Source organism: Liolophura sinensis, chromosome 1 (genome assembly GCF_032854445.1).
Source record: "Liolophura sinensis isolate JHLJ2023 chromosome 1, CUHK_Ljap_v2, whole genome shotgun sequence".
NCBI lineage: Eukaryota > Metazoa > Mollusca > Polyplacophora > Chitonida > Chitonidae > Liolophura > Liolophura sinensis.
Window position 1 is genome coordinate 42,990,544 of NC_088295.1, and position 18,485 is coordinate 43,009,028.

General features: G+C 37.9%; 2 protein-coding genes across 3 annotated transcripts; one reads left to right on the top strand and one right to left on the bottom strand.

Annotated features, from left to right (window-relative positions):
- Window positions 1-894: 894 nt before the first annotated feature.
- Window positions 895-9,408, bottom strand: LOC135482374 (protein downstream neighbor of son homolog). The gene is made up of 10 exons (XM_064762326.1): window positions 9,391-9,408; window positions 8,299-8,382; window positions 6,419-6,613; window positions 5,545-5,681; window positions 4,832-4,888; window positions 4,036-4,211; window positions 3,116-3,200; window positions 2,470-2,589; window positions 1,867-2,062; window positions 895-1,275 (listed from the first exon to the last, which is right to left on the bottom strand). Exons 1-10 carry the CDS (start codon window positions 9,406-9,408, stop codon window positions 934-936), a joined length of 1,410 nt encoding a protein of 469 aa, XP_064618396.1. The 3' UTR covers window positions 895-933.
- A 2,425-nt stretch (window positions 9,409-11,833) lies between these two features.
- LOC135481980 (glutathione S-transferase 3, mitochondrial-like) lies at window positions 11,834-17,996 on the top strand. 2 transcript variants are annotated; one of them, XM_064761780.1, is made up of 5 exons: window positions 11,834-12,018; window positions 12,940-13,004; window positions 13,736-13,793; window positions 15,414-15,486; window positions 16,764-17,996. In XM_064761780.1, exons 1-5 carry the CDS (start codon window positions 11,893-11,895, stop codon window positions 16,862-16,864), a joined length of 423 nt encoding a protein of 140 aa, XP_064617850.1. In that variant the 5' UTR covers window positions 11,834-11,892; the 3' UTR covers window positions 16,865-17,996. The 2 variants fall into 2 exon arrangements, with proteins under 2 accessions (XP_064617850.1, XP_064617851.1); XM_064761781.1 differs by lacking the exon at window positions 11,834-12,018 and adding an exon at window positions 12,331-12,505.
- Window positions 17,997-18,485: the final 489 nt, after the last annotated feature.

An 18,485-nucleotide genomic window follows, 5' to 3' on the forward strand; every position in this document is an offset into this window, starting at 1 on the left:
CACTATTGAGGCTACGTATATGTACTAATCAAGTTACTGCCCTCTCTGTCGGTCTTTCTTGTGCTTGTAATTGTGTTGGTTTGTGATGAGCTTGACTTGGTTTCCTGCAGCTATAGCCAGCGTCATCCCTAATGTAAGAGGACGATGTGGTGTAACACCAACCAGATGTTGGATACATAATCTTAACATCTGCTTTTAATACTAACCAAATGATTTATAAACAGTTAGTATGACATTCTTTGAATGATCTGGCAGTTTAGGTGAACTAAAGTACATATAAGCAACATGGCAGTTTGTAAAATGCACGTACCTTTTTCATGAAACTTGCATGTAAAGATCATCTTCCTGTCGGCAAGGTTGATACTTGCTAAAGGCTTCGTAATCGTGTCAGACATCACTAGCTTGATTAAATGAGGATGTGTAAAGATATGCTTCGCCCACTTCCACAAAAATCAATCAGGCTTTTGTTTGTGAGCAGTCGTTAGATTACCACAACCTTTACGCAAGACTTGAAGTCTTACTTGCACACAGAAATTTATACCGTGACTGTTATTTGCACACCTGTGACGGCCCCCCTCAATTTGGAAGGCTATGTTTATATCTGGGACATTTTTGTTCCTGTTTGTATGCACACATTTTTGTAATCAGTGTAATGCAATTTACAAATTTAGGCCATTGTGACCTTATTGAAACAGACCAAGCGGAACAAGGACAAAACATAAAACATGCACGTAGCATTTTAGACAAGTTAAAAATACTTCTTAAGTACTGGTATTTATTTGAATATCATTTACAGAATTACTCGATTCAATGTAAATATTAGATTATAAATTATGGTATAAAAGTAAAATAATTTACACAGTAAAATTATCTGAGTTATTAAAAATAGTTCCTCCTATCATTTTAAAGCATACATCTATATCCTCATTAATACTAGTAGCACTTCCAGAAGAATTTACTCTGGGAAAATTCAAGTTCTTTCACAGTCCCAGTTTGGGGTGTTCCTTGAGTGTCAGTGTTCAATTCAGTGGTTATGGACTGGTGTGGTGGACTTGCATTATCATTGCCCTGCGTGGAGCTGTGGAAGGCAGCATTGAATGGTACAGTGGCCTCGTGGTTGTGGAAGGTAGCCGTGTACTCCCCATCCTGTGTGGACTTAAACAGCTGTGAGATAGCCTGGAGGTTTTGAGGTAAGATTGGACCAGACACCTCCAGCACTCCATAACTGGTGACCACACCAGCTTCATCTTGCTGCTTCACGGATGACTGCTTCACCTACAAGCACAATATTACATCATATTACATACTAGTTAACAGCTACGAATTGTCGTGGGTTTTCCCCCCGGGATCTGCCAGTTTCCTCCCACCATAATGCTGGGGACCGTCGTACAGGGTAAATATTCTTGATTACGGCGTAAAACACCAATCAAATACATAAATAATAGTTAACAGCACATGCAACACAGATTAGACTTATGGCAAGGAAAATCTGTACTTCATTTACACAAGTAATTCATTCCTGATGAGCCTAAATAATGTGGAAGGAAAATACATCAAAAATTGCACTTGAATCACCACTTTAGCCTATTGGCAGCCTGTGTCTGAATCTTACTTCACACCTGTGAATTTTAATTCTAGTTCACCAAGCTACAGGTACATGTTTTGCACATAATTTATTTTCCAGCTCAATACGCAAAACTTGCAGATAGAGCAAGTTGGTTTTCAAAATGTGATCTGACGTTCCACAAAATGATGAATCTAATATCTGAAGCATAACAGGTGGACAGACTAAAATTAATATTCCTTGCTTGCAGAGAATGTGTAGAATAAAAAGAACAATACAAAATGTCACTCAAGTGAAGTGACCTTGAGAGACTTGAGTGTGGCCCCCCTAAATCCCACAGGCGACAGGATGGTTGGTGGGAGGCCTGTCTGAGGCCCACTGCTGGCCACACAACTACGCCAGTTCAAAAGGAAGTTGAACAAAGCCTGGACATTGCTGCCCTCCACATGGACCAATGACTGAGGTCGATTGTCTATAGCTCTGAAACATTCACGCTGTCTGGAGGAATCTCTGTTAAGGAACAATTTCAGAGGCACGAGAAGAGCTAATATTTCTTGTTCCACTCATACACCAGGACATGGAAAAGATGCAAACTGGTTACCAGAAAGATTAAGACTTCCTGTTTTCAGCAAAACTGTTGGATAACCCAAAATGTAATTAACACCAAAAATTACAAGATAATTATTTATATGTAGTTGTAGTTGCAACATTTCATGTCTCATAACTTATAATAATCCAGATATTAACACACCTTTACATATGCATATAAAATTTTGAATGACTGCTTTTACTTGGCTGAAAGTTTTGGATACAAATTACACTAGAACCACGCATTCCATGAAGGATGCTGAAAATTCACAACCTCCAACAATTTTGTAACAAACAAATGAAATCTACAAGGATACATCTTGACTTTGTTGGGATCGAGGGAGGGAAAGTTAGCCTTGTTCAGTCCAATGCTCTCCAGCCACACTGAGGCTGCAGTATCATCCTCGTTATCCAGGTCCTCGTCGCCCGTCCCTGATCTGCCAATACCACAATACACATAGCCATTTACCAATACTGTATCAATACTTTGGCAAGGGCAGAGGTTGAGTATTTTGGATGAAAGAAAACATTTTCAAACATAACAAAAAATAAAACTTACAAAGAAGCCTTCGAATTGGACAACCTGGCGATGCATCCATATTATGAAAACTCCATGGATTTATACATATAATGAGGTAAACCATACTGTGACTGATGCAAGAAATTGAAAGGTGATACAAAAATTTTTGTCCAAGAACCTACATATTCTCTTAATTCATGCTTGAACAACTCATATCCACCATGCTGACCAAACTAGAAACTGTATACATGTATATTAAATTCTCTTTATTTTCCTGCAGAGTATACCTTATACATCTCACAATAAGTTTCTACCACAAAGTTTATGTCATGTCAATATGAGCTGGAGCTGAACACATAACCTTATTGGTGTCATAAGATTGCAAGATACCCTAGACGGCAACTTTGAAATCTTTGAAAGAAATAACCAAGTTCACAACTTACTCTTTCTTCTCAACCCCATTCTCCACAGAGTTGCCCTCACTATCCACTCTCTGCTTCTCCAACAATGGCAATGTGAACTCAATTCCTGAAATAAATCATTTTCAATCAAAATTGCAAAACTAGTATACTTCAGACTATTCAACTTCTGTGTTAACAAAGTGGTGCAAGTTGATGTGGAAGTTCTTACTCATGTAAGCAAAAACTTCAATTAATGACCATGCAACCTCAATCAGTCATGGTGTTGCTTCCTCTATGTTACAGCATCATCCCATTACTGTCACTCGCCACATTCATTACCCAGAGCAGTGCATTAAGAATTCAGAGATGACATAACATAGGATCCATGCAGCATGATATATGATAAATTCTATTACTTTCCAGGATCTTTCCAGATACAATTCCAGAACTTTTGCTACCAGTTCAATTACCCTCGGCCTTGCTTAGTGCTTTCCACTTTTTGGCAGACATTTGACTATTCAGCCATTTGCAAATATTTTGCAGTGCTACCATGCATCAACAACAAAATAAAATCTTAATTTGCCTAAATGTCAAAAATTTGAAACCTAAGACAAGCTGTCTATGAGCAGTTTGTCATTTTAATCAAAGAAATGTAATGACCTGCACATAGTTTCCATGACTTTCAAAGAGATTTAATGACTTTTTTAATGACTGGAAATTTTCATTCTCATTTCCATGCTTTTCAAGGATTTTGCATGAACACAGTAATTACCCACTCAGCCACAATGTTCTGAAACCAGCTTGATACATACTTAAGGCCATCACCAAAAACTTTTTAACAGAGCTTTTAATGATGCCGTTAATATTCCATTACTTGCAGCACAAGTATCTCTCGTGATTTTTACGATAAACAAATGTCATACTGTTTAGTGATGTTTCAATGTACTCCAGCACCTGCTTACCTTCATTAGCTAATGCTTCTCTGAAGCCCCGGGTAGTGGGTGTGACCACACCCCGCAGTGTCTCCTGCTGGGTACCTGTCGTCAGGAACATGGCTGTGAATTGATGGGCACACAGGTAGATGTAAGGACAGTACCTCGCCCTCACCAGGTAAAACGCAGAAGTGAAGCTTTCTGCCCTGAAACATGTTCACTGGAGGTCAGGATCTACAGTCTGTGTGAGCTATGATAGATATAATCTCAACTCAAGCTCTGCTCATGTTGGACAACATGCTGTAAACCTCTACAAGTGGAAAATATTACTACCTTTTTACACCTGAACACAGCAAATGACCAAAAGTAGCCATTTCATATCAACTGAAACCCAGCTAACATCTGGTGGCAGTATTATCATGCCAGTTTACTGATGTCTGATCCTGTTGTGGCTTGTCATGCTGCTTCCCCAATAATTTCAGAGCAATTATCGTATTTTAAACAGCAAACCAAAGTAAAAAAGGGAATAATTTCACCATCATGATGTATCAAAGTTGAGGCAGAAATTCTGTTAATGCTAAAAGATAATATTTTCACATTATATCAATGAATGCTGAAATTTTGCATCACTTGAACAATTTTGTAATAAAACAACCAACAAAATTTATTTTAGGAAGTGTGATTAAGTTTTCAATATTTTAAATATCCCCAAATTAAAGCTCCAGATAATAGAGGTTCATCTTAAATAGAGAAAATTTTGTCCCGTGCCTCACAGATCTTGAACCACAGGGTGAGGGCAGGGCATCAAGAGTTGATAAGAATTTACCAGTCTGTCCTGAGAGCTGCCAGCACATCATCATCTGTGGTCATCAGAGCGGCACGACTGTACAAACAATACAACATACAATAAAAGCATGTTACTACCCTAAATGACCACAAATTTCGTCACTTCATTTTTTCATGATTCTACCCCAGTAACATGTATTTCAAATTGCATGTGAAATCCAGAGAAATGTCTTTGTTGTCTGTTGTCAATATATGTTGACATATACATTTGTAACATTCATTTTGAATTTCTATGAAATCATTCAGTGACACCGTGGCTTTTCTCTCTTTACAAATTCTTGCGTCATCCATAAAAATATTTCTACAGAATTTTACTATCTTAAACTTTAGCATCAAATTTTCATCTTCGCAAGCTCATTCATGTTTCTGCACCTCACAAAAATAGAACTGCTCCACATCAGCTGGTATTCCTCGAAGAACCTTTAATTTTTGGATGTGATCGTTGCTTTGTTCCATAAGACTGTACTTCACTCACTTCAGAACAGCTGTCAATAATTAATATTGGTGGACTTGAAATCAACATATACTGACAACAGACAACAAAGAAAATTCTTTGGATGTAAATCAAGAACAGCGAAGGCAATTATTATCTCACACACTGCGACTTTAACCAGAAGATTCCTCTCAAGCAGAAGAATTAGAGCACTGTACAAGTTGGATCTATGTTGTGAATGGAGAGAGTAGTATCTGTACCTGACTCTGTTGTTATCTCCAGTCATCCTAGGGAAGAGCTTCACCCAGGGCAGGCTAGGGTGGATCCAGTACATTATACTTCTCTGGAACTCCTTCCCTGATGACTGTCCGCACTCTGTAATATCTACCTTTGGTTCCTATACAAACAAAAAAAATTCTGGGTACTGTTGTTTGTAATAGGCTGTTACCTTTCATCACCACAAGAATGCTTATGGCATATGACAACACACTGTAAGTTATGTATGCGTGTATGTATGTGTGTAGGCTTTGGATTTTACATCGTACTTTACAATTTTTGAGTCATATAACGAGGAGAAAGCTCCTTTTTTGTGGTAGTCGGCAAGGTACAAGTGTACATACAGTGTAGCATATAATACTGCATGAAGCCTTCCTCCTGTTCTACCTTCCGGATTTAACTACCCTCAATGATTAAACTTTTGTCCTTGACTAAGTTGCTCATTTTTCCAGATTCTGGGAAAAATCTATTGATTTTAGAAAGGTGTTTTTGGGGTTTGTTTGGAAGGTAGGGTGATATCCTACTGGGAAAATGTAATGTTCTGCGCCAGAGGTAATATCTCAAGACATTTATTTGCCTCCAAAAATGCTCTTTTCTGGTCAAATTTTTAGCTCATTTAGTTTAAATGAGCCTAAGCCTCTGAAAGCAATCAACTATATTTCAATCCTAAGCTCGACAAGAAAAGAATTTTTGGACACTGAAATCGACACTTCCATGAACACCATTCACTTTCTCTATTATACAAGTCTTATTCTGTAATAGCAAGCTAAAAAAATGCATTGGAATTTGCTGTGATATTTCTTTTTGATTCTGTACTGAGAAAAGCAAAAATGAAACAGAAATACAAAGAGACTTTACCTTGAGCTTGGTAATGAAATCATTCAAGCCCTGTGCCTCCTCTAGAGATTTGAGCGTACAGCACCAGGAGAAGGACTTGGGTGACATGAAGCGTACTTTCTGCTTCAAACACCAGTCTATGGGTGGCTCATCCCCTCTACTCCAGCCTGTCCCTAGCTGACCTCTTCTCTCAGACCCTGAACCCTTAGGTTCAGTCTGTTGGTTACATATAAGACACATCACTCAAACAGCTTTGTTAAGGCTTGGCACAATTGAACAGGTCATGTGAAATGTCCCCTTATATACCTTCTGCCAAGTTAAGGTTTGCCCCTACCCCTAACCCCCACCCTGATCTCAAGGAGGTCCCCCCACACTGCAATCTTATCTGTGCATTTTAAAGGATCAACTTCTTATGTTTGTCGCTTCAGATGACATGGTAGTTCAGGTTTATGAATGTTGATTATACATTAAAAATACAGGTATGTCTAACAGACTCAAACAGAGAAAAGGCCATGAGGGGGGTCACATCCCTTACTCTGCATGTGCACATTTCCCCTTTTGTTTATATCTTAACCACTTAACCAGAGTCTGATGTCATGCCAGACACCTGCTGAGCTTCATTCTGAACATACCAGACAAGTTTTGGAGAAAAACTGCGTCTTGTCTGCTTGGAATGTTGGGTAAGCCATTTGATGTTACCAACATCTATCAGAGATTTTTTTGCCCTCTCCAAGCAAGAGGAAAACTTAGGATAAGGAAAAGCTCAGCATTTTTCAAGTGAACATGCATATTAATTCAAAATGATCCATTCATTCACCTTATAGTGCCACTCAGATCTGAGATCTGTTTCATTCTTCCCAGCTTAGCTTTACAGGAATACAGGTCTGTACTCTTTCATTCATTAACCTGGAAATAGGTCTTTTTGAGTGTGCTGTCCTTATTTTGTCAAAGCTGTACACTACACTTGCTTTCTGTATTCCTGCATTACTTCTAACTTCAAGTTATCTAGTAATTCATGAATAATAAAGACCGTATAAACATCACAATTATCGCAAATGTACCTGACGCTACGGCAGCGAGCCAAACATTGCTAACAGCCATATCAGATTTGAGACCATCTCACTCTACATCATATAGATGATAAATTTCTGGAATGATTGGATTGAAACCAATGAAATGTCCACCCCTCAAAGGGCGATTTACAAATTGTTTGGGATGTCTTAACTTTCATTTGTGTGTTAATAATGGAAAGGAACCATAATCAACTACATGTATTGTGAAAAAAGGAGATGATCTGAATATTACGAAGAGCAGCCAAGATGCTGTCCAAGCGGATGCATCGGTTACATTTGTGTTAATCAAGATGTTACGGTTTTTATTATTCACGCATGATGAGGTGATATGAATTCAGAATTATTTTAACATCATGGGACACCTCTTTTTGTAGCATACAAGGTTGGGACTTCGAGGACAGCACAGGTGACAGGGCCGAGTTCCAGGTTACTGAATTAGTAGCTAACATGAAGTCAGAATCTTTACCATTCAGGGCAGTTAATTTGGACGCTAAAGTGATAACATGGCCAACTAGTCTGAGAACTAAATGCCACTCAGAGTTTTTTGTGATGTTTGATTACTTAAATAGTAGAAAAACTAAAGTACTGACATGAGAAGTGTCATTTTAAGTCTAGGCAATGTGTATGTTTTAACATACCAAACATTGGGTAAAACATAAACACCACACTTTCCACTAGAATGACTTATGCATGAAAAAAATCTTATTATCTTTATGCTTAGGGAAAACAAAGGGAAGACAGGCTTTAAAATTTATGGCCAAACTATATGGATAGGTAAGAATTTTTTTTAACACGTTTCCTACAACAGTTTCATCATTTCTGACTTACTGTCTGTCTAGGTTGTGGCACATCTTCATCTGTCCTTGTAACTTTGCATGGCCTCTGCATGAACTGAATCTCTTTCTCTTTAACCTGAGCAGACATACAAGAACACAATCATGTGATGACTTTTCTAAACAACAGTTACTTGGGATAGAGCTCTGAGTGAATATAACTACTGTAAATTTTCAATCCTTTCAACCACTGAAGCACTTTTTTCAGTGTATTTCAGGCATATAAGTATTATGAAAATAACATCATAAATTATTAGTGTGTCAATAAAGATGCAAGCTTCTTAAATCTGCACAAATTATTTCTCTGCACGCCATAGTTCTCTCAGAGTGTTTCAAAATATTGGTTGCAGGCACGATTGAAAAGGTTGAAGAATTAGGGTAATGGATAACTAAATCTGCTGGACCTAAAGTCTTAGTATGCATTAGTGTGACAAAAAAAGTTTTCCTCCCATCTACAAAAATATTTCAGCATTCATTTTAACATGGGAGACTTTCCTATTGTAGAACTATTAGAACTGGTGTGGTACAAGGCTACATTTTTTTATCAACAGTGATGTATGAATCCCTGACTAGCATATTGCAGTTTTAGTTATGTATTTATTTTATTTTAATTGAGTTTAACTTTGCACACTGTACTCCACACATAGTATTCACTTACACAATGGCAGTCAAATTTAAGGGTGGAGAAAACCAAAGTGCATGGATTGGAGTAACCCACTGACCTTCCCCAGGTACCTGACAAAACTCCTGGCAAAAAGCTGCACCTGAACCAGTGTAAGTTGGATTCAACAGCAGCTCAAAAATGCCTGACTGATGTGAACTCCCAGCCCCCCCTCCCCCCACCCCCATATAAACACAACATATTTATTAATTTATTTAGTGAATAACTGTCAGAAACTTAAATGAACTGGGGAAATGAGAAAAATAACATGAATGCCAATATCACTGATGCTAAAATTGGCTGTTGTAAAGACTAGGGTTATATTTACGTGTAACTTTCTATGTCACTACTTCATGATTCACTGAATGAGGTTGGCCTTTTTTAGATGTAGTTCACGAGACAAAAGCATGTGACACACGCACATACGTATTCAACCCTAACCATCTTCATCTGTGTTAAAGGCATCTAAAAACCATGTTCTAGCACATCAATTTGAGTGGTGTAGTGGTACAAACCACCAGCTACAAACCCTGACATGCTGTCTGATGGAAGTTCGAATCCAGAGCATTTCACAACAAGTTAAGTAAATTCTTTTAAAAACAGTATAAATCGCAAAGCGTCGTTATACAAATGACAGAGACTAGAATAATAAATGCCTTATTTACGCTGTTTTTCTTTGTATGCAAACTGAACATCAATCCCCCCAATCAATCTTAACCAATGAAAAGTCAGTAAAAGCATGTGACCGTGGGAAAAAAAAATGACATCAGAATTCACGTGGAAATCAACACGTAAATATACCCCTAATCCTTACAACTCCTCCTAAAATTACAGTTGCTGTATGATTACAACAATGATAGCACTTGGTTGTAGTTAAAAATAGAGGTAATTTTAATACTAAAATCATTTAGGATGATAGGTGGGGACCATGTTTATTGTACCATGTCTGAGTGCAGTGCCTTGTCAGATTTATCTAGGGCTTCAAACAGGTTGCTACTACACTGCCACTCGCTTGGCTGAACAGGAGGTGAATCAACAGCAATGCTATTATCTTCATCTCTCTGACAACTGTTGTGTTTCTTTGCTAAAGGGAGATCATCCTTTGCACAGCCAAATGGATTTCTTCTTTTCCCAGAATGCGACTTCAGGTTTGTGGAGTCGTGAAGTGCTTGCTCCTGCGATGAAGAATCCCTTCTACGCTGCACCATTCCTCCCAAACTGCTTTTTCTTTTCCGCCGATGAAGCTTCATAATATCACATGGCCTTCGCCATTCTGCCTTTGGTGACTTTGCCGGAGAACTCATGACTGTTGGTTTTATTTCTGCAAAACAATGACAGAAGGAATGAGTTAAAATCACAAACAGCATAGAAATAATTTAGTTTATTTCTTTATTTGTTTTCCTGTTTAGGATTTCTCACAGCCTAAAAGCCATGAGGGGATCTCCAGAACTCCCCAAAAATAAACACCAATATGTCTGTTATTTAAAAAAAATTTGCCATGTAACATGTGTCTACATCCTTTTCTTGCACTTACACTGTTGTGAACGTATTGCCCAAAACTCTTTCACAGCCACAAAGCCGAAGTGCCAAAGAGCCATTTTCCATGTCCACAATTTACATGGTTTGAGGGGAAAAACTCTGCAGGTCTAGTGCGTTTTAAAGGTATGGGTTTTTTAATCACTAGGACACACAACCTGGACCAGGAATTGTAGATTCCCTCACTCTCACTGCTTGTGAGGCCTTGTTCGGCAACGCTCGAGTGGCTTCAGTTTCAGTTTGCGCAGTGTAACATTCAAAGAAGACCACTTGTCTGTTTCCCACCAATATGCCATATATGTGGCAAAGTTTGTCATTACAACTTACCAAAGGTCTGGTTTCTTCTACCCATAAAACTGACTGCCAACCTCTTAGTGAAAAATTCTTGAGTATGGCGATCAGCAATAATCAAAGAAATAAATACATATGATGTCTCTAGGTCTAATGTCATACCGGTAACGCTTATTAGCAACAACAGCAAAATATAAAATCCATGAGCTTAGTACTTCTTTAATTTATCAAGATATATCTCTTCTCGTGTGTTGTAAAGACTAGGTTGCTGTGAGGGGGTAATTCAATGAAGAATCCCATCTACGCACTGAATATCTGAGAAGTGGGTGAGCGAACAACAAATGCAGTAACTTTTACAACTTCGCCACTACCTGGGGTGTTCACATTATCGTGATCATGTCATCTGACTTCTACAGGCAGCTGATTCGATATTATTTGCTCTAGGAATGAAGGCCGACATAAAAATCGGGCAATGAAATAAAAAGAACATATCCCAGTCAATTACCGCCGATTAATTTCCCCGTCTGTTACGCCTTTCATTCAAGTACACGCCATCCCAACCTACAAAGCTATAGAATGTGTTCACTGAAAATCCCCGCTAAATTGATACAGGTATGGCCATTTGAAAACTACCCTAGGAAAGTTATTTTATTTCGCATAAATTTTCAGGTAAGAAATGTAGGTATGACAGATCAAAAGTGTGAGGGCGTAAAACTTACAGCTTTTCATTCATAGAAGTGAATAAAATAGAGGTTAAGACATTTTTTCAGACTTGTGTTTACATTGTATTTTATTGTGTATTTGTTTGATTTGAATTCAGTGATGCAGCAACACCATTCACATTTAAAATACCACTTAGCGTTTTTATTGTTCGCTTTATACATATAATGCTTAACTGGCAATTAATAAATAGAGCTAACTTTCTAGAATACTGGACGGCACAGGCCAACTGATGCTGTGCACAGAGATAGGGTATGTACCTGTTGCCGGTACTGAGGCGTAAGACCGTAGGGTAGATTTTAAGAGGGCATTGGCTACTATGGTCGTCAGTGGTTGTTGTCTGTCCCACACCTATAGGTCGCACCTCTGTTGGGTGCCGTGATGGAGATAATCCTGAACTTTGAGCCAGATTATGGCTACGTGGTCATCGTGGTCGCCTTGTCTTGGGTTTTCCTAAACTGGCTTGGTATGAATGTTGTATGGGCGAGACATATTTTCAATGTACCGGTAAGTTTCCTTGGTTCAAGATTGGGCCTATCGGGATGTACCAAATCACAGCCCTCGACAGGGGGCACATTTTAGCTGTATTTCCATGTAAAGTCGTAATTTTGAATTTACTGTCTCAAACGTGATTTTTTTATTTCAATATGTACTGGAATTGGTGCTGAAAAGGAAACAACAAACATTCTAATGAATGAAATATCAAATCAGTTTGTATACATTAATAAAGATTCCCAGAACACCCCTGAACTGTCTGTTCCCCTTTGCTATGGAATGTGCCATCCTGTTGCTGATACAAGCTGCACTCGAGGTTGAAAAGTGGGGCGGTTGTGGGTGTGATTCTGCAAATTGAGCGCTTCGAGGAATAACCATGACGAACATAGTTGTTAGTGGAGACTATGGTTACGTAATATTTGTGTGCATTGCGAGTATATTCCTTTTGCTATGGCTGTCAAATCAAGTGATGAAGGCACGGAAAATGTACGAGGTCTCGGTAAGTTCTCATAATGTCGAGTGTGAAGAGACCTTCATGCTTGTACTCTAGTCATTAGCCTGATAAATTAGACGTTGTAGGCTATGGTAAGCATACAAGGCCTAATTCACGTGTACATGTACAACTACGTGTACGATGTATTCAAAATAGGCGTCAGAAATGAAAATTGTTTTTTTCATTCTTCATCATATCTTTCTTCATTTTCCTTAAAACTATACTGGATATTCTTTCCTTTCCATGTACTTCCTTTACAGATTGACTGGTGTTAATAGACATAGGCAAGTCAATCCCCCCTTTTGAACAGCATTCCCAGAAGGTCAGAAAACTAAGAATGGGGAATGGTAGGTAATTGAGAATGAAGAAATAGAATTTCTGAAAATAAAGAAGCAATAAGATACATTCTGTGTTTAACTTTGATCCTTCCTCTGTTTCAGTACCCAACCATGTACAGCTCGCACTCGGACATTTTCAACTGTTATCAGAGAGCCCACCAGAACACGTAAGCCATTCATTAGGGGAGTGGGGGAAGGGTAGGGGTTGCACGTGGGCCTATAATATTGTGACCAGATTTCCTCTGAATCTTATAAACTCACAATATTCCATTTTGTGCACCATAAACCTTTGGTCATGTTACCGAATGTTTTGCAAGTTGGAATTTTTGCGACCACACATGCCTGGACTGGCAATGTTCCTTGATATAAAGAATTCAAAATATTTGTTTTTGGCTGTATCAGGCAGCTCTGTAGGTCACTCTGCCTACCTCTCTGTAAGTTTGTCATGTCTTTTCATTGAATTTTGGCAGCATATTTTTTGTGAATGCCATGTGAATTTGCACTTGTTGTAATGTTACCTTTTAAGAGTCTTACTTATTTGGGGAGTACGGATAAATGTTAAGGTTACTGAATAGTATTGTGGTTAACCATTTTTGGATGTTCCGGACTGAATGAATGGATTGGACAGTATTTGTGTAAAACTATAGCAGTGCACCTAGTTCATGAAAATAAGCACAAATACATACATGCTAGACTGACAAAGAAGGTCCGGTATTGCCATTTCTTAAACATTATTAGATAGTTCATTACAATATTTGGGTGTAAATATGTTTACAAATGGCCTGAAATTGCATTTATTCATGAATTATGCTATTAAGTCCGTGAAGTGTATATTATTTTTTTAGTACTTAATCATCACTCATGTGCCATATATTACATGTGTACATTTTGTTTGCAGTTTGGAGTATTATCCTCTGTTCATTGTACTGCTGCTATTAGGAGGATTGCAGTTTCCTGTGAGTTATCTCCCCTTTAATTCATATAGTTACTACATGCATATACAGTGGACTCTGTCAACGCCCACACCTTAATTAACGGACATCTTGTCGAAACCGACAACGTTTCATGGTCCGTTTTCTGCTCCATTTGACAGTAATGTCAGTTGCCTTCAGTAAACTGACTCCTATCTAATCCAATGCAGCACGACCTTCGACGGAGTCCGAGTTTGGCTTCAACTTGCCTGCTCGCCAGGTGACTGAAAATCAGAGGGTAGGGAGATAATTTGCTTACGTGAACTCTTGCCTACTTCAGCAGGTGGCGATCTCCTGTCTGGATATTGTATCATACCTCCTGCGGAGATCAGAGTTTAGTCACTGTGTGACTGAAAGATGAATCTGACACTGAGTCAGTAAAAATGAGTCAGTAAAAATGCCTCAACAACAGTTGCCGTCATAATTTTCCCCGCTATTGCCCTGGTAACATTCTACCGTGGCCAGCAGACCAGCAAAGCGTCGCCGTGTAGAAATGAAATTAAGTGATAAAGTTCGATTTTTTGTAAAGTAATTATGCGTATGTACTTAAGTTAAGTACAGATCAGCTTCTTTCCATAGTTTGTTGCTATGCATCACTGTGCTCTTTAACAAGTTTAATTAAATGTATATGTATGTACAATACACATCTTGTTGTTGTAGGCTACTTGCCCATATTGTCTAATGTTTAGACACCTTGTCTAAACCGACATTTTTGTTCGGTCCCAAGGACAGTCGGTTTGCACGGAGTCCAGTGTACATGTACTCTCTTACATGTCTGTGATACAGACAAATTATGGCTTTTCATTCTTAAATAACAGTTTAATTATGTTTTATCTGATCAAGGATTTAAATCTTATTGTCCAAGGTAATACATGTAATACATGTATGCAGCACAGCAGTTAGCCCAAAGCTAAGCTGGAAGTTCCTACCGCACCGCCTAGCTTCGGTCAGACAGACTTCCACACAATTTCACAAAAGAAAAGCGGCTCGAACCCTACCTTATTTTTGCTATCTACTGACTCCCTAAATTGCCTGAAATATAATATGTCAAAGCCAGTGAAAAGTGAAAATTCTATCCCACCCAACGTCCTGTTTTATACAGGGCATGCAATTCTTAGAGAATGTTGGGTAAGATAAAATTTTCGTGTCCCATCACCCTGCCCGAAGACGAAAAAAAAAATATGACCGAAGCTGGACATTACAGTAGGCATGTCCAGCTTAGCTTTTAGACTACATTGCAGTGTATTGAAAGAATATGCAGAAACTATAAATAATTGAAATTCTGGTAATCTGTGCTTTTATTCATGTTGTGAATGAACATTTTGCCACTATCCCCTCAGAGCCACATGTCGGACATTTCAGGAAAACTGCTTTCTTAACCTCACAATTTGGGAAAATATTTTTGTGTTTTTTTCTGCTGAGGCATGGAGATTAAGATGTCATGCTTACAGTAATGAGGATCAGGTTGAAAAAAGGGTGAAGCTTTTTGTGATTGATATTATATAACATATGAATAGTCAATTTGCTATTGGTCATCTTTGTTGAACATTTATCCTTTGTTATGTAAAAGTTATCTAATCCATATGACTATGTTGGTTTTTGCAGAAAGTCAGTGCTCTGTCAGGTTTGATCTGGATTGCAGGCAGAGTTGCTTATGCCAAAGGATATTACACCGGAAGTAAGTACCCTCTAAATTTGAACCACCCAAATGTTCAAAATTCAATTTATTTACTCTGCTACACAGAAAAGAACTGGCATACTTACTCTCTTTTGCATACTGTTATGTAATAGATAGTCGTTTTTTGTTTTCAACTGGTTTTCATTGGACTCATGGCATTCTATTTGATTAACAGTGAATCAAATGTAACATTACACCAACTTATCACATTTCTGCACTACAGTTTGTACCACAGAGCAAGTAGTTCGTAAAAAAATTCCATGAAACATGTCATCTCAATGAGGAACTCGTAAAACAGTGGGTATATATACACTCATAAAACACTTATCAAGTAAACAAGCACTGCAATGCCACAGAAGAAAACGGGGTGTTCTGCTGCAATTAGGACCTTTGGTGTCGCTAGTCCTTGAGTCTCCCATTTGCTGTTACAATTGATAAATTATGTCACAAATTTAGCATCAGTATTTAAGGATATTATAGTGTCACTTTTTAATAATTCGTTTCTTGCAAACTTTGTTCCAACCCTGGAGTGAATATCAGTTTTGTCATACAAGTGGCTGTTTTGGCATCCCTTTTGGGGTAGCAGATCACCATGGAATGTTATGGTTTTCTCTGTGTTCTGCCTTGTTTCCTTCATCTGTAAGCCCTCCCCTGTCAATATGACAGTGAAATATTCTTTAATAAAACATCAAATGCCGATAGGGGCCTTTGTGGCCAAAGAGGTTAGCACGTCAGCTTGGAGCAATGACCCAGGAGCCTCTGTGAGTTCAAGTCCAGCTTATGCTGGCTTCCTCTTCGGTCGTAAGTGGGAAGGTCTGACAGCAATCTGTGGATGGTTGTGGGACTTCCGCGGGCTCTGCTTGGTTTCTTCCCCCCCATAATGCTGTCCGCCGTCAGTATAAGTGAAATATTCATGAGTACGTCTTAAAGCACCAATCATATAAATAAATAAATCAAAGGCAAATACAGTAAATCAAATACATTAAATCAAATACAGTAAATCAAATACAGCAAATCATCCTAACCATTTCATAACGTACCTTTTCTGAGATTAACAGAGCTCTCACAATCATCAGCTTAGTCATGGGCAGAATTTTAGGCCATTTACAGCAGTAACAAAACACCATCAGGCGAAACAGTCTTGTACTTGTGAATCTGACTGCCTTTGCATAAGCATACCAAGCACAGTATATAAAAAGTATGTATGAAGAAAAATCAGTCATGGAGTTCTCTCCCTTTATGACAATGTCTATTTTCTTTACACTGATTCCTTGCAGATCCAGACAAGAGGATGCGTGGCGTTTTTGGCTATGTCGGTCTCATCGTTCTATTCATCAACACCATCATCTTCGCTCTGAAACTGCTACAGTGGATTTAGCATGCCAGAGCCTTAACTGCGTCACTGGGTTATCTGCATACTGATATACATGTATGCTACATATTGAAATAAGGTGTTCACATTAGCCTTATTCCGAACAGTTTTAAGAAAATGAGCTACAATTTAAAGTGAAAGTGTATAATGCAGTCATTTCAGGACCTGCAATAAAGATGTGTTCACATTTGCATCATTCTCAAAATCCCCAATTCTAAAGATTTACAGTTTCTTACAACATGTTTGAAACAAGTTTCATCAGAACATTACAGAAAACATCACTAAGAATTATTCAGCTAACATCTGTGCCATTTTCAACACGGGGTTAAAATTCATGAACAAAGACTTAGACAGGGACTAAATCCTACTCTGCTTTGATATGATATCAGCGATGGATTTGAATCCATGAAGGAGATTTGTTTGCTGTGTCAGAGTATACCACAACACATGTGAAATGCACTTCGACATTATCAAGTTACTAATAGCTGAGGGTGATTTTTTTTCGTTGATATGTATGTAGAGAAACTCTTGTAGATGTAGAAGAAAGCTTTGTAGCTATGCAAATTGATTTTAATGTTATATTTGTAATTCTCATGAGTTTCTGTTGATCACACAGGTATCTACGTTGTCAGCTTTTAGAATGGTTTTAACACATTTTAATAGCTGTTGAAAGTGATTGAGGAAAGGCGTGGTGAAATGTGATTCACATTAATACCTTTTTATGCAATTTTTCAAAGAATATTCAAAATAGAAAATATTAAAACTGTAAAACGTAGTTTGTAAAGAACTTGTTGTTTCAAGCTGTTCTGAAATGTTGTCTGTTGATTGCTGAAACTTTTCACATTGTTGACCCCCATCCCCCCCCCCCCTAAAAAAACAGTTGCTGAAAAATTTTCACATGGTAGTACATCTGTAAGGGTTAACTGGAAGTGAATGCTATAGGTCTTGTTTTCCAAGGGACTTACCCTATATATATATATATTTATGCATCATGTGCACTTTTATCAAATTTATTCTTGAATGAAATGTAAAGATTTACCAATAGTCCATTTGTATTTTAAAACTTGATGTACATTTACGTCAGACATATTTGCTCACTTTGAATATAAAATAAATATTTGTGTTTTTTAGGTATAAGACGGAAAAGCATGATGCGTTGTTTGTTTGTACTTGTTTTTTATTTACTTGATTTGTGTTATATGACAAACTCAAGAATATTTCACTTGAACGAGGGCAGCCAGTATTATGGCAGGAGCAAACCACATGAACTCAAAACCCACTGTGACGAATATTTTGAAACATTGGAGAACTGTGGAGTGTAAAGAAATAATTTGCACAGTTTTATGAAGCTTGAAGTCTTTATTGACACAAACGTATCATTTTAAGCATCATTTTGATAATAATATTATTTTTTTCTGAAAAAATTGCTTTAGAGTTCGAAAAGTTTGGATTTACTGTAATTACGTCAAACAATATGTCGGATTTGAGGCCGGTTATCACTGGTAACACGTATGATCATTTCCCAATGATAACACTGTATTTACCAACTATCAGGGTGTCGTCACTTTCTTGGTTTTGCTATTTATGTTGAAGTCTGTTATATTCAGACTGTGGTTGTGTTATCGGT

Excerpts from the sequence above, each read along its gene's own strand:
- LOC135482374 (XM_064762326.1), bottom strand. Across the intron at positions 6,614-8,298 it reads TGCCACAACCTAGACAGACA|ACTGAACCTAAGGGTTCAGG; the intron begins GTAAGTCAGAAA and ends TGTAACCAACAG. Across the intron at positions 5,682-6,418 it reads ATTTCATTACCAAGCTCAAG|GAACCAAAGGTAGATATTAC; the intron begins GTAAAGTCTCTT and ends TTGTTTGTATAG.
- LOC135481980 (XM_064761780.1), top strand. The coding sequence starts at position 11,893 with ATGGAGATAATCCTGAACTTTGAGCCAGATTATGGCTACGTGGTCATC. Across the intron at positions 13,005-13,735 it reads CAGAGAGCCCACCAGAACAC|TTTGGAGTATTATCCTCTGT; the intron begins GTAAGCCATTCA and ends TTTTGTTTGCAG. Across the intron at positions 15,487-16,763 it reads CAAAGGATATTACACCGGAA|ATCCAGACAAGAGGATGCGT; the intron begins GTAAGTACCCTC and ends GATTCCTTGCAG.